The following is a 15946-nucleotide window of genomic DNA, read 5'->3' on the forward strand; positions in this document are numbered from 1 at the left end:
AGGAGAGTGTGTTGATGGATATGTTTGAAAGATGTGGAGGTGAGATGGTAAGCAAATGTGTGGAGTGTACACATTGCATGTCACCTGTGTGGTTTTGAGGATAGTAAATATTGGAGGCAGGGTGGGTTGGGGTAGTGAAGTGCTTTGGCACACTGCATAAGTATTGGTTAGGGAGAGGCTCCACCACCACCACCTGCACACATGAAAAAATCCTCATCTTGCCACATGGCTAAATGTGGCTAGCTTAGGGGGGAGTGTGCCCCACTTCTGTGGCCTTGGCAAACTCCCTTGTCCATAGATGTTGTATAAGGATAATAAAGTTTAGATGCATCCAATCATTTGAAGAACAAAATAAGGAGTTTAAAAAAGTATCCCCATGCCCACCCAAAAAAAAAAGCATTTTCAAAATGTTGAAATACCATTTTTCTATTTAATGGAGAAATATAAACTATGAGGAGGTACAAAATGATAAATAATGTTAGCAAATTGCAAGCAAAGCATAGTATTATTATCCACATCATCGATAAGGCTACAACAGCAACTCATCACCACCACCTTGATGCAGGCCTAGTCCTAGTCGAAGAGCAAGCACGTTACATAAGAAGCAGCTGCAGAAGGATGCACATCCTAGGCTATGGCGTGGAGCGCGCTTCTGTTGGCCAACATCCATCACTTTCCTGTCAAGCGCTCCATAGAAGCTTGCCTTTCCTTCCTGCAACGGCCAAGCAGACCAGCTTCACAGCTCACCCTCCAACAAGGTGCGCCCCATTTCTCAATTAAATGGCTTAAATGCATTCTTATTTAATTGAAAACATGCAATTGACTTGCTTGATTAATTTGAAGAAAAAACTGAAGAAATTTTTGAAAAAGATTCAGTAAGTAGAGCTTTCATGTTCAATTACACATAGACATGTACCCTACCCTTTGTAGGGTACCTTAAAACTATGTGTAGAGATGCTGTAGCATGAATGTAGGGGCTTTCATTCTCACCCTGTTCTTTCTAGGGCACCTGAAATGCAACTGAAAACTATGTGTAGACATGCTGTAGCATGAATGTGAGTAATTGAAACTAGTGATGAGGGCCATTTATATAAACCCCCGCAGATCACACACTAGATCTCGATTTCAGACTCCTTTTGCATGCCACATACTTTGCATAAACATAGTTTTTTCTCTGAACGTGTACTGTGTATTATGAGACCCCATGAACATCAAAATGTGTACGACACATGCACCTCATGTGTCCTGCCATCTGGGATGAAACCATCCTCTGTCATAGTGAGGAACTGATCTTGATTTGAAGGAGGCGAGTGTGTGAAAATGACATTTTTCCCAGCCCTAAAAAGGGGATTTATTGGATTTATTTGTTTTTTGGGTCTTGCTGCTGGCCGACAGCCCCTTTACTGGGCCGACCAGCAGCACACCACCACTATATATAACATCAGCACCACATCATTGACCACATCAGGTACCACATCATCGTCTGCATGCTGCTGCTGCTGCCGGCACCTGCACCACATCAGATCTTCATCTTCACCATTCAGCAGCAGTACTTCTCTTGCAGCACACCTTGGGACAGAAGCCCTCTCTGCTACAGTAGAGCACATCAACATTTTACATCAGCTCACACCTTGGGGCAGCAGCCCACTCTCTGCTACAGTACAGCACATCAGTGTTTTGTCATCAGTTCATATCTTGGGACAGCAGCCCACTCTCTACCACAGCACATCTGCGTTTTTCTTCTACAGTTCACCTCGGGATAGCAGCCCTCTCTGCTCACCATCTCACATCATCAGGACGTCAGCCCTCTCTGCTTATCTTCATCGACACCACTCGTGATGGCAGCCCTCTCTGTGCTACTCACCACCACTCAGGTATTGTAGCACCCTTGTCACCAGAGCTTGCACCACTACACCACTTGGGACAGCAACCCTCTCTGCTCCTCATCAGAGCCTAGAGGCTACAGCACCCTTGTCACCAGAGCCTAGAGCCTGCACCCCTCATGATGACAATCCTCTCTATTCTTCATCACCCTTCAGAAACTGCAAGAGACTCAGGTATTGCAGCACCCTTGTCACCAAAGCCTAGAGCCTGCACCCCTCATGATGACAATCCTCTCTATTCTTCATCACCCTTCAGGTACTGCAACACCATGTCACCAGAGTCTACATCACTTCACCTTCCACTGCCCACTACCACCTCGGAGTACCTCTGCATCCACCGACGCGAGCCTTCGACACCGACCACCTCACGGAGTGCCTTTGCCTCACATCGACGGGAGCCTTCGTCATCGACTGTGCTTCAGCTCCGACATCATCTTTGCTTCTGCATAGGTCTTCTACTCAGAGTCTCCTCACATCAGAGGGCCTCTTGTACATGTTTTCATTCACCATCATACATTCACACATTCATCCATTTCATGCTATGTTGTTTTGCTCGAATCTGTCGTACATCTGGTCCTTTCGTCCTTTTGCCCTCGCAGCGAGTGTGGTTATATGTCAACTCCCCATAGATCTCCTCGTGGAATGCTCCTGGTACGAGACTCAAAACCTGCAAACAAACAAACAACATTGGGGGGTGCAAGCCTGACTCACCTCCCAACCATGACAGCCGTGGGCAGGCCTACAATCTTGGCTGTCCCCACTGAGCCACGAGCTGAGCTAACTAGGTTGATGTACCGACCAATCTCCTCCTCGCGACGTCCCATACCGCCACGAAGCCATGAACTCTGTCTTTGGATACATATGCTCGAAGCATATCCTCCAAAATCTGATTCACTCTTCAGTTTGGCCATCAAATTGAGGATGATCTGAGGAACTCAAATTCAAAGTTGTTTCCAACTTCTCAAAAACAAGTTTCCAAAAATCACTCGTAAACTTAGAGCCCTCTTACGGTAACCCGTATAGTCTAAACAATTGCTCGATAAATTGCCGTGCTAATTGCGTAGCTGTAATAGTCTTCCGGGTCGGTAAAAATCTAGCTATTTTTGTCAAGCGATCTACCACAACCCAATAAAAACAATTTCTTTTATGCATCATTTTATGCATAAAAATCAATATTGATGAAAGTAACACTTTTATAATAAAAAAAATTCTTTTATGCATCTATTTATGCATAAAAATCAATATTGATGAAAGTAACACTTCTATAAAAAAATTCTTTTATGCATCTATTTATGCATAAAAATCAATATTGATGAAAGTAACACTTTTATAATTAAAAAAATAATCAATATGCATCTTTCTATGCATAGAATTTAAATCTTATGAAAATCACTCTTTTATAATAAAAATAATAATCAATATGCATCTTGCTATGTATAGAGTTTAAATCTAATGAAAATCACTCTTTTATAATAAAAATAATAATCAATAATCATCTTTCTATGCATAGAATTTAAATCTAATGAAAATCACTCTTTTATAATTAAAATTTGCAAAGGATGCAACAACCCAGCCTCTCTAAAGCGTTTAGCGTTATTTGCGTGACAAATTTGACACTTGAGAACATAATCTTCCACATATCCTTTCATCTTTGGCCAATAAAAAGTGTGTTTCACTAACGATAGCGTCCTGTGTACCCCAGGGTGTCCAGCAGAAGGGGCGTCGTGACACTTCTTAAGAATCTTGGACCTAATGTCCGGGATCTGTGGTACACAAATTTTGTCATTACGGAATAGTAAACCATTCGGAATCTTCCATTGGCCTTCTGCAGCCTGAATGGTAGACTGCTCAGTCATTGAGTCTTGGTCAATCAATGAGCTCCCGTCCTGGATCTTCTGCCAAAATGGACCAAAATAGCTATCAATCCTGCAAAGCTCTGTCAATGACTGAAATAAGTCAGTAGAAATCTCGGTGAACGACAAAGTATTCACCTCTTTAATTCGACTAAGCGCATCTGCAACACTATTCATGGACCCTTTCCGATAACGGATCTCAAAATCAAAATCTTGCATTAACTCAGCCCAACGAGCTTTCCTTCCTCTCAAATCATCCGCATCACACACATACTTGATTGACTGATGATCAGTCAATACCACAAACTTGGAGCCATATAAATAATGTCTCCAAACCTTGAGAGCATGAATCACAACATAAAGCTCTTTCTCAAGGGTTGGCCAACGAGATTGAGTGTCGTCTAGCTTTTTACTTTCAAAAGTAACCGGTCTACCATCTTGAAATAGAGCAGCCCCGATGGCATAGTCACTGGCATCAGTTTCAAGAACATAAGGCGAACTAATGCTAAGATAGGTGCTTCCTTGACTTTATCTTTTAAAAGTCTGAAGGCCATATCCAAATCGTTATTCCAAGTGATAGGCTGATTTGAGTTATGTCCACGACCTTTCAATAAGTCGGTCATCGGTATCTTGTGTAGCCGGCAAGCCTTCGCGTTTGACAAGGGGCTCCAACTCCGATTCTTGGGTCGACATCGTAAAGAGGGCAAGTGGAGAGAAAGTTCGATCTTTGCACAATAAAAGTGCGAGGGAATTTGAGAGCTTGAGAGCTTGAAAACTTGAGAGATGTGTGGCAAGAAGCCCACTTAAGGGGTATATATAACTGTCCCCAAAAGCTACTTGAGCTTTTGCTTTTGTGTTTTATATATATATATATATGGATATATATACTCTGCTTTCTTAAAAAAAAAAAACACCTTTAAACCTTGGAGGGGCCTTTAAACCTTTAAAAAAAAAAGTTTAATCTAAAAAAAAACAAAAGCGCCGAACGTAGGCCTAGGCGCCTGCCTGCATAGGCCTGGGCACCTGCCAGCCTGGCTTGGACGTAGGCCTGGCCAGATGCCGTTGGCCGCCTGCGTGGGCATGGCTACCTACACGCCTTTGCCTACACGTTCCGGCAGCCCACGACCACCACGAGCATGCGACCCCGCATAGCCAACCTAACACTTCTTTCTCTTCTTCCGATGACCGGAAGAACACAGTTGTATTATTTTTTTTGTCTCATAGGCCGACTTTGGCCTCTCGTAGACGTTAATATATCTTTCTTTCTTTCTTTCTTTCTTTCTCTCTCTCTCTTTCTCGTTCGACCCAAAAGCACCATGCTTTTTGTTTTCTGTTTTCTCTCTACAGTTCGTGCGACCGCACAAACATCTTCAGCCTTCTTCTAGCAAAGCAAACAACCCTACCATCTACCTACACCCTCATCACGGGTTTCCTATGATGAAAAAACAACATACTGAATCTGAAAAACAGCAGTACGCACAGAAAAAACAGCAAGCTTTTTTAACACATACCTTTCTTCGACCTCATCTTCTCTACCTACCGACTTGCTCGTTCACGAGGCATGCTTTGATACCACTGTCAACTCCCCATAGATCTCCTCGTGGAACGCTCCTGGTACGAGACTCGAAACCTGCAAACAAACAAACAACATGGGGGGGTGCAGGCCTGACTCACCTCCCAACCATGACAGCCGTGGGCAAGCCCACAGTCTTGGCTGTCCCCACCGAGCCACGAGCTGAGCTAACTAGGTTGACATACCGACCAATCTCCTCCTCGCGACGTCCCATACCGCCACGAAGCTGCCCTTGCGGGCCTCGAGATTGCTACCGGCCTCGGCTGCGTAAAGCAAGTGCACGTCTGCACTAGATCCAGGCTCCAAACCATAGAGCTCTCACAAATCACGCGAGACTCTATATGACTAATGACTAACCTTGGCCACCCTTTTATAGGCTCTTGGCCGGTCATCGGGCGTCCACACTTGGGTGCCCGCCCGCCCGTCCATACTTGGGTGCCCGCCCGTTAGTCTATCCCTAACTCAGCTCGCCAATCAGCCTGCCTAGCTCCAAGCTTCCCCAAACCTCGAAGCTAGTCTTGTGTGTGTGTAGCACATGGTAGATATACACTGTGCACATGACACTATATCCATGTCTCTTGAATGTATTTGCCATCATTGCTAGCTAATTTCATGATGCTAATGGTCTCCGCATGCTCACAAGCTCTGTGCAGGAAGAGAGCCCAAGCACCCAAAAAAAAAACCTTCAATCTTCCATGACTCAGGAAAAAGAGCTTTTGGGCATTCGTACTTTTGTAAAAAGTTGTAATCAAGCTGCTAGAACTATTCTAGCAAGCTTACTTATGGACAATGGTTTTTGTGTATATAATCGTGTCCCCAAGTATAAAAAAAGGTGGTAATGCATCCAAGGAGAGCTTGTAAGTGGTCTCCAACTTGTGGGTCATTTATTCTTGTAGTCATTTACTACCTGTAAGGCTAGTGGCATAGAGGAGGTCAGGCCCAGCCATGGTTATTGCTGTCTTCCCTATGGACTATCTTCAATAAGGGGCAAACCGGCAAACCGTGTATATACTGATGAGTGCCTCATATGGAGGAGGCAGGTCGCTAACTCTACCAGTACAATGTGATGTGGGATGGAGGGTTTGCTATGTATGAATTGTTGGGGCTCCACCCTAAGCTTTGCTGCTCAAAGCTGAGCTTCATGCATGGCTTCATGCACACACGTGTACTACTTTTAAAGTCCACAAGAGGCTAGAAAGCCAAAGAAATAAAAAGCAGCTGCTTGGGAAAAAGTAAACAAAGGTAAGACAACTATCTCTGCAAAGTAGCACTCCTCCACAAAGAGTCTGTAAGATTACTGTTTTTGTGAGGCGTTAATAGAGATTGATATGCAGGGGAAGACAAGCAAACACAGATACACACACCAATATTCCTTAGGCTAATCCTTGTATTATGTACAATGAAAGAAGTACAAATGATGATCAAAGTACAAAAGGTGATCAACTCTGCTGATCTCAGAATGCTTGCTGCAAGATTGCATTCTTTCTTTTCAAATCGCCTTGCTCAGATGTGCAAAGAGCTCATGATATGTGGAATATTTGATTGATAAATGCTCGTGGGGCTAGGTGCCTATTTATGAACAAATTCATGTCCAGTTGACCAGCCTTTTGCAAGCCCTACAAAAGTGTCATAAAAGTAACTTAACGAGTTCACACTAGGCTAAAAAGGTGCCCCTTGGTCCTGTGGCCAGGCTGGTCTATACATGTGTAAGCTGCCCCAAACGACGTCAACCATAGCCGTATGACCTACTCTATAGATTTGGCTAGCACTTCACCTACAGAGAACCACTCTATGAAGTCCAACACTAAGACAAGCAATTATGACGATTTCCCAATATATGTATATATATGCATCACTATTGCCGATCAGCCACGTGCCACGTGGCCGACCATTCTACCCCACTTGCATTGCAGTTGCCCTTAGCTGCATGGTGTCCATATAAAGTGCCCTTTCATAAAAGGAAAAGATCCAAGCAAAGCTTATCCAAGGTACCCAAGATCCCGAACACTACGAGACCATTTTGCGTTGAGTGCGAAGGTTCACATTCCAATCTGCAAATAAACCCGCGGATGATTCTTGTTGTTCCAACACTTTCCATTTGTCCAACCGCTTGCAAGCCACTGAGTATCCTCTGGGAGCTCACAGAAAGCACACTCCAAAGAAAGGCTTGGAAAAACTCCTCTATGGATCACAATACCTACTTGCACTAATTCCAATGCACCTTGGAGAAAGAAAGAAGAACCAAGAAAAAGACTCATCGGAAGACCTGCATCAAATCCGTATCCACCCATAGTGCTTGGCTCATGTATGTTCACTGATATAGCGAAGCAAAGATCGTGTTTTTGGCAGTACAGTCTCCAAAAAATCTATGCACTGTGGATATATCAGTGGGTGAATACACACCGTGTCACGTGCACGCCTGTGCCATGGCTAATCTCTAGCATGAACAACATAATCCCTAGTTAATATAGCAGTTACGACAGCATTTAGAGCATCATCAGCATAAGCATCAGTGCCATCATCATTAGTAGCAACATCATCATCATCATCATCATCACCATCACCATCATAATCATCATCATCATCATCATCACCATAGAAGGGCATGGGACCCCTATCGGCAGCCAGGAGGTGGCCCATCGCATGGTTGAAGGGGCCAGCAGTGTGCGCAACATTGAAGGCTAAGCGCAGCATTTTATAGGGATTTAATCCTGGAATTCAGGTCCAATACTGGCCCACAACAATATCTGCTGGCCGACCAGCATCCTCCACATATATAAAAGCATAAGTCATCATTTCAGTCATGACAATCAGTTCATCAAGCATAGAAGTCAATAGAAGTTATGTAGGGGTGAGAGGTCACCCCCTTCGGAGCTAACCAAAAACCCAACCATGTACAGACATAAAGTCACCTTTTTGTACCATATAAAATACAAGAAAGAGGCTTAGGGCTGCAGATATTGGTATTACAGCATTCAGGCTTAGCCACTAAGCATAGTCCCAAGGAGGTGCACAGATTCAACAGAAGAATGTAGCAAGGTAGCATATGGAGTGGTTTGCAATGAGCAAAGCTAGAGGAAAGCATTCCCTGAGGGTATGTACTCAGAACCAGTACATCATTAAGCTCTCAGATCAGTTCCAAAGGCCTAGCAACAGGCATGATCGGTTCCAATAGGTGACCCATTGCTGTGTTAAGGGAAATGGATGGTAGGCATGGGGACAGCAATGGAATAGATGTTCAGAGGACATCGACCATAAAGCCAAAGATGCTATGTATTACCCATGAGAAGAGAGGTGTGAGGATCTTTATACCAATGGCCATTAGTATAAAGCCAACCACTCTGATTGTATAAAGAATAGCATCCTCAATCAATCAGCTCATGCTCTCTGCCACCTTGTAAAGGACTCCCTCTCCTCGCCAGTCCCAAAGGATACAAATCACATCTAAGGGGAAACTTGTGCTTGAGAAGGATGCCTAGTGGTGCTTGAGTAGGAAGCTCCTTAAAGACTCTCCACAATGGAGGTTGGTCCCCTCTCCCACATGGACCATTACATGTATCCTCAGAAGTTATCAACAAAACACTCATTCCGCATGATGGGCTACCCGTCCCTCTTACATCTCAATCAAAGGGGAAATTTATGAGGGATGCTTTCATCGAGACAACCAGGAGGAACACGAACAGAGATCATGTCATTTATCCAAAGTAAATAAGAAAAGTGGAGACCATTTGGATACCATTTGGAGGGAAAACCAATTGAGGAGACAGCTGCTACCTTGCTAAATCAAAAGACACAGTAGTGAGTGGGACTAGGGAGAGACTCACAAGATCAGCCTCACTTATACCCACGAGGAGACTTGGTTTGGTGTGTTGTACGTACTTAAAACCATTTCAATTGAGACTAACACAAGCCCTGTATTGTGATTATTATGTCAATGATTGGGAAATCACAAGACTGCCCCAACACAACTGCCTTACCGCCCTTCAGCAAAACTTGGAAGTGGAGATCAAAAGTGGAAGGTGTTCAGACAAAAATATCAAAGTCAAAGTCAGAGTCAAAGTATAAGGTTAAAGTTAGTAGTCCTCCAGGGAAGAAGGATGACAGAGTGTCCACCCCATCATCAAGTTTAGCAAGAGGGAATGTCGCGTGCACGCCCGTGCCATGGTTGATCTCCAGGATGAACAGTATAATCCCTGATTAATATAGCAGTTAGGACAACATTTAGAGAGCATCATCAGCATAAGGGTCATTACCTTCACTCAATAGCAACATCATCATCAGCATCATCATGAGCAGCATCAACATCATAATCATCATCATCATCATGAGCATCATCAACATCATAATCATCATCATCATCATCATCACCATGGAAGGGCATGGGACCCCTGTTGGCAGCAGCCAGTAGCCAGCAGGAGCCGAAGCAGCAAGTGGCCAACACATGGTTGAAGGGGCCAGTAGTGTGGGCAGCATTGAAGGCGAAGCGCAGCATTTTACAAGGATTTAATTCTTGAATTCAGGTCCAATACTGGCTGATAGCAATATCTACTGGCCAACTACCATCCTCCACGTATATAAAAGAATAAAGTCATCATTTCAGTCATGACAATCAGTTCATCAAGCATAGAGATCAGTAGAAGTTATGTAGGGGCCAGAGGTCATCCCTTCGGGGCTGACCAAGGGCCCAACCAAGTTCTACACCCACTATTGGGCACTGATGATGTTAGTGGGGATGTTGTAGTATCTAGTCCATACTATGCATGATGGAGTTGATGGTTTATTGTCTTGTGCATGACTACCATGAGGTTATAAATTGCACTTTCTTATAAGGTGAATTTGGGCATGTTACTGGATTCATCTAGGTATATATATATATAAAGTCACCTTTTTGTACCATATAAAATACAAGAAAACTTGACACCAACTCTCTCTCTCTTCTTCTCTCTCCTCTGTCTTAATCATGTTTAATTCAACATCTTGTTCTTAATCAGACTTAGGGCTATGGGTCATAACAGCAAGACTTCCGCACATGCAACAGACCCAGTGGTATATCTTCCCAAGGTGAAGACAAATTTGGTGACATGTCCTCTTTGGGTGCCTCCATGACACCAAACTGCACCCAATGCAAACGGAAGGTCAGAAGAGTACTCTTGTACAAGCCTCAAAACTAAAGGCGAAAGATTCTCCACGGAGAGTAGACGGCAACTCTGAAGACTCTCCCTCAGAGACTTGGCCAAAAACTTCCTATGTTCACGAGCGTGTGGCATGATGCAATGAAGCACCCTGGCTAAACCCGAGAAATGAAAAATGTTGAGACATGCACACATGCATCTCCTTCCACTTATCCTCCGGTTCTGAAGAAGCCTCCTCCTCAGAGTGCTCCTCTTGTTCTAAAGAAGCTCCCCCTCGGACTGCTTCCCCAAGGCCAGTCGCGTGGCTCCGAGCTCCTCCTGAGAGAGTCGTGTCTATGACTGTCCCCCACTAGAATTGTTGTCCTCCATGACCCTAACAACTCCTTGTGTAGGAATCTCCTTGCCTTTCTTCTACTGGAGTTTTTGTTGACTTCCAAGATTAGGACTTTCCCACATCTCTAGGGTCATAGCAAGATGAACTACATCCGAAAGATCATGGCGCTAATGTGCACGAATATCTACGTGGAAGGACGGCTTCAAACCATCCACGAAATGCTCAACGTGCTCCGACTACGGACGGTCCTTGGGAGCATGAGCAGAAGCTATGAGGAATGTGCCCGGTAGTCAATTACTTGCTGACCTTGCTTCTGGGTAAAGCACTCCCATTGCCCCCTGAGCTCACGATAATAGTGCATGGGAATAAACTGCCTCAAAACTGCCTTGCCGTAATCATCCCAGCAAGAAACAAAGTGGTGCCTAAGGTGGTCTTCCCACCACAAGAGGGCAGCACCTCCCAAAGCCGTACGCACCAAATGGAGTTGAAAAACATTTGAACCACCTACTGCGGAGCCATCTTGCGGGTCTAATTGGTGGACTTCTACATCAATCTTCAAAAGCTTCAATAACTGAGTTTGTTCCTCACGAGGCATGGAGGAAGAACACATGCACACCCGTACCACCCAGTAACAGTTTAGCAGAGGGGAATGTCACATGCACACTCAGTTGGTGTACAGGTGGCGTGGCATAATTAGCATTCATAAGCATTTAGCATAGCATTCTTAGCATTAAGTGAGCATTAAGCATGGCATTCCAGCATCAAGTCAACATTGTGGGTAGCTGACAGGAGTAGCCGACTGGGCATTGAGGCCAGTTGTGAGAATATTCAGCAGCCGACAGGACATTTCAACCAGCCGACTGGTATTAATCATAGTCGTGGACGCTTTCTGTAGGCCGACAGCAGTAGGTACTACCCGACCAGCATCAAATTCATATATAAAAGGCATAGCACATCATCCAGTTCAGTATCTCTCATCGTTTGGTAGTCTTCAGCCCAAGACCCTAAGAAGGTGTGGAGTTCAGCATTCAGCATTCAGCATCCATGCAGTCAAAGTCAGCATCATCAGCATCATAGATCTTTTTAGATCTCAGTTGTAACCATTGCATTTAATATAGTTGCATTGCATTGCATTGAAACCATTCTATATCTCTTAAGTGTTTCTAAATGCAGTTAAGTTAAGGCTAAGGTTGTTTACTACAATCAATCCTCTCATGTCACAAACTCGGCAAACTGGTAGTCCCCCATTGTCGAGCCGGTGACGGCAAGTGGAAATTGTCTGGAGAATCTGGTGGATAGGGATTTTGCAAAGGAGACCATTGGTGACGTGAAAGGCGTGTCTCCTGACGACTATGTCTTGGCTCAGAATGATGACTACTGAATTGGGATCGAAGCATGCCTGGTGCATCCTTTCCTACATCCAGAGGAGTGAAAAACACTCCTCCAGAAAGTTTTGCTACTTTGTCCTCTGAATCCTCGTGGCTTTGTTGAGAAGTACGAGCATGGGTAGACACCAAACGTAGTGGCAGCAGATGGCTGGGGTACCATATCCATCCGACCAAAAGTGGTTTCCAAGGCCTCAATTCATGCATCCACACGAGGAGCGATTCGCTCCTCCATATGCTTCCATAAGTGCCGGTGAATCCATGACAAAGTGCTAGAACCAGAGACCAATAAGAGAAAGATGGCGAGCGTTGCAGCCTTTCGCACTGAGGAAGGGTGGGTGTGATGATGGGGGCACCAGTACACCAGAAAGAAGACTTTTCCCAAACCCGGCCTTGTGCACTGTTGGAATCAAGGGTTTACACTATCCAAGTAGTCAACGCACATGGGTGCCATGGCCAGCTGCCCTACCTGCCACGTCATCACCTGCCATGTGGCACCTACGCTGGCCAGTTTCCCACACCTGCTGCTGCCCAACTCCTACAGGCCAGCCATGCATACCTAGGGTGAGATGTATCACAGGCTCACAGCTGGCTGCCCATTACTTTAGCGTACACATGGATCTCAAATTGGTTCCCAAATGCCATTCTAGGTGCCACGAGGTCTGCCATCTCGATAAGAACGCTTATGTTCGCACGTCTTCCCACGCGTGCTGGACACGTGGCTCTTTCACATGCCAGGCTAGCCAATGCAACAGTTCATAATTAAAATCCTAGGGCACTTGCCCTCAACCCACATGGACCCATAAGCCCTCTAGATTCCCTAACATAAATCTCTAGGAAAATTCTGTCAATACAGACATGTGACACTTCCTCCTTGTTGTAAGAAACATGTACATCAGAGAATCTCTTCTTTAAGTTGCTTACCTTCTCCCAAGTTGAGCTTTCCTCACACTTTTCCTTCCACTTTAAGACATATTCCAAATGCTCTATATGTCGAGTATGTCTTGCTCTTTAATCAGATTGCTAATGTAACATGACTGCGGAACCTAAGGGTGCTCAATGCTAATTAACTCTGATTAAGAAATGCTAATCTACTTGCATAATCAAACATAGAGAAGTAGATTATCAAATGTAACATTGCGGAAGCTAAGCGTGATTAATGCTAATTAATGTTGATTAAGAAACACCAATCTACTTGCATGATCAAACATAGAGAAGTAGATAGAAAGAGACTCTTGAATATATGTCGCATAAGAGTAGGAAACATCATTGCATAATTTACGGTGCTAGAGCCTCCCTTGTGGGGGAAACAGATCAGGCTATCTGAGGTGGGCCAATGGGACATGATACATCCTGTCATAGATCAACAGCTTATGCATGTCCTCCAAGTCCAAGGAACTCCTTTCATACGTAGTGATGTGCCTAGTGTCTTGTGATGGCCGTTGTAGCCCCAACTCCATGGGGTCCATCTCTGCAACCATAATTGGGTCTGCATGAAAGTCATACATATGCATCTGTATGTCGGCCGTCTGTGCATTGAAGTTGCACACAACAAGAGGATATCTCCCTATTGGACAAACTTCACAATATTTGCAAACAAAGGGACATATGGTAACTGTCAATCTGGCAACAAATCTTGGGCAAAGGCAAAAGTCTCTGATGGAAAGTAACACACTGCAATGTGTATATTTGTAAACTTATCTGGGTAAACGCATTTAGCATCCACATAAAACAGGCCTCCTCATCCTGCCGGGCCATTGTGAGTACTCTATCCAAGTGGGGGCTTGAATAGGCATGCCACTCCTCCTCAGCCATATAACACGCGCCCCCCCCCCCCCCCCCCCCGCCCCCCCCGAGGCCTAGGTGTGGCCCCTATGTGCAGACTCCCATACATATCCAGACACTGTGGGTAGCCCTCTCTTGGGGCTTTGATGTTTCTTTGTGTAAAAGATGGTCCCTCTTTGTCTCTGCAAAAATTCCTGAATTGGACCAGAGTCCCATTGCAATTCCCTCTGGCCATGTGAGGTGCATCCATGGTCCCATAGACCCCGTATTGCTATGCAGTGTGGCACTTGGTAATGATGACGTGGCCATCTTGGAATACTACCCATTTGCCTACCTTGCTTGCCTTCATAGCTTGAAGTTTCCATTGCGCTACTTGCAAAGGAGTGAGATCATTTCTTAGATAAATCTTTGTGGAGCAAAGCATCTATGAATGGGGTTCCAGTGATATCCATTTGTTGGCACAAGGTCTCACCATCTTCTTTCAGTGACTTTCCCACGGGGAGGCTTGTGGCTCGTACATGGAGCGCACGAGAGTGTCTCCGCTTGTCTTCTTCCAAGGTGGCCATCATAATTGTGTTTTGAGCTGGTTTTTGCTTCTTGCATATCTCCGCCCATTTGGAGCTCTTGTCAAGGTTATTCTTAGCCACATCCACTTGGAGGTGGCATTGATCTCCTTCCTCCACCAGGTGTTCCCCATTTGGATCTCTGACTCTGTTGCTTCAACTTTTAGGTAGAGCTCCTTGGTTTCCTTCTTCTTTGCTTGAAGCTCTTGGCAGAGCTTTGTGTTCTCGTCCTTGAGTTGCTTCAACACTGTTTCCCGTGCAGTCTTGCTGGCTTCCTCAGCCTTTCAGGCTTCCTCCTCCACCATGGGTATGGGGTCCCTTGGTCCATGGAGGGCATTCTTGAGGTCGGCAATCTCCTTGTCCTATTAGGCCCTCATTGCCCCCATTTCTTTGTCATATACCTCTTGCATTCCATTCTTCTCTTCTTGTGTTGCTCTTCGTGAAGGGATAGGATTTCTTTGATTCTTGTTGAAGGCATCTCGGAAAATTGCCACCATGCCTCCCAGTTTGCCAGTGCTGGTCCATATTTGTGATGGCTTCGGTCATCCTTCCCAAGTGTCCATTCCATTTTGTGCAACATGTCATTCTTGCTGGGGGCGGGGGGCGGGGTTTGAACTGGCAAGGACACATAAAATGTCACACGCGTAATAGCACAACTTAAATTTCACAATATAAATGGACAACTCAATAAAAACTGAAAACTGAAATGAAATGGAATGTTGATCAATGGACACCAGCACTATGCACATGCCATCAACAAACTTACACGTCAAGCAACTCTTGTGTCCACTTTTACTTCGCTTATGAGCATAAAGCAACTATTGTGTCCACTTTTATTTTGAACTATTACTTGGGCTTTGCAAACGCATATGGAACGCACTGTATGGATAGAAGAATTTCGTACACGTACGGAATGCAAATCTGGTTTGACCTAGAGGAAAGGCTGTTTGACTGATGGGTTAAGACCCAAGACCAATTGGGAGAACCCAAATGATGAGAGAGGAAAAGGCTCTCATTAAGGTAGGCTAGAGACTAGAGAGGAAAAGGCTCTCGTTAAGGTAGGCTAGAGACTAGAGAGGAAAGGCTTGTGACCAGTTGGGGAGAACCCAAGTCATGAGAGGGAAAATGCTCTCCTAGGATAGGCCAGAGACTGTAGGGGTAAAGCCCCTTAGAGAGAGGGAGGGGGGCCAGGGGGGAAGGCTGTCAAGCCGTGATAGGAAAGAATGTCCAACCATGTGGAGAAGGCTGTAATACCAATCGGGGAACCATTCCAATTAGCCACCTTATTGGTTCATTTTTCTTCTCAATATCTTTTTATGTCAGTGGCATGATAATTTAAATCTTATTTTATTATTATTGTCATGTTGACCCTCATGGCCTCTTGTAAGATGCCATTGAATTTCTTACTCATTTGCAATACTGAATCACAAATATGGAT

At 44.8% G+C, this 15946-nt stretch overlaps 1 protein-coding gene across 4 annotated transcripts in view; it reads left to right on the forward strand.

Annotated features, from left to right (window-relative positions):
• The first annotated feature begins 412 nt into the window (after positions 1–412).
• Positions 413–15946, forward strand: part of LOC147614873 (sodium/calcium exchanger NCL1-like) — a 47339-nt gene continuing 31805 nt past the window's right edge. The window contains exon 1 of one of the 4 annotated variants that reach the window (XM_086780200.1): positions 413–758. In XM_086780200.1, coding sequence (XP_086636326.1) covers positions 451–758 — 308 coding nt within the window. In that variant the 5' untranslated portion in view covers positions 413–450. The remainder of the gene's footprint in view (positions 759–15946) is intronic. The other 3 variants (XM_086780202.1, XM_086780201.1, XM_086780199.1) reach the window with 3 other exon arrangements.

Source organism: Cibotium barometz, chromosome 41, assembly GCF_041138505.1.
Source record: "Cibotium barometz isolate CiBa-2024 chromosome 41, ASM4113850v1, whole genome shotgun sequence".
NCBI classification, from domain to species: domain Eukaryota; kingdom Viridiplantae; phylum Streptophyta; class Polypodiopsida; order Cyatheales; family Cibotiaceae; genus Cibotium; species Cibotium barometz.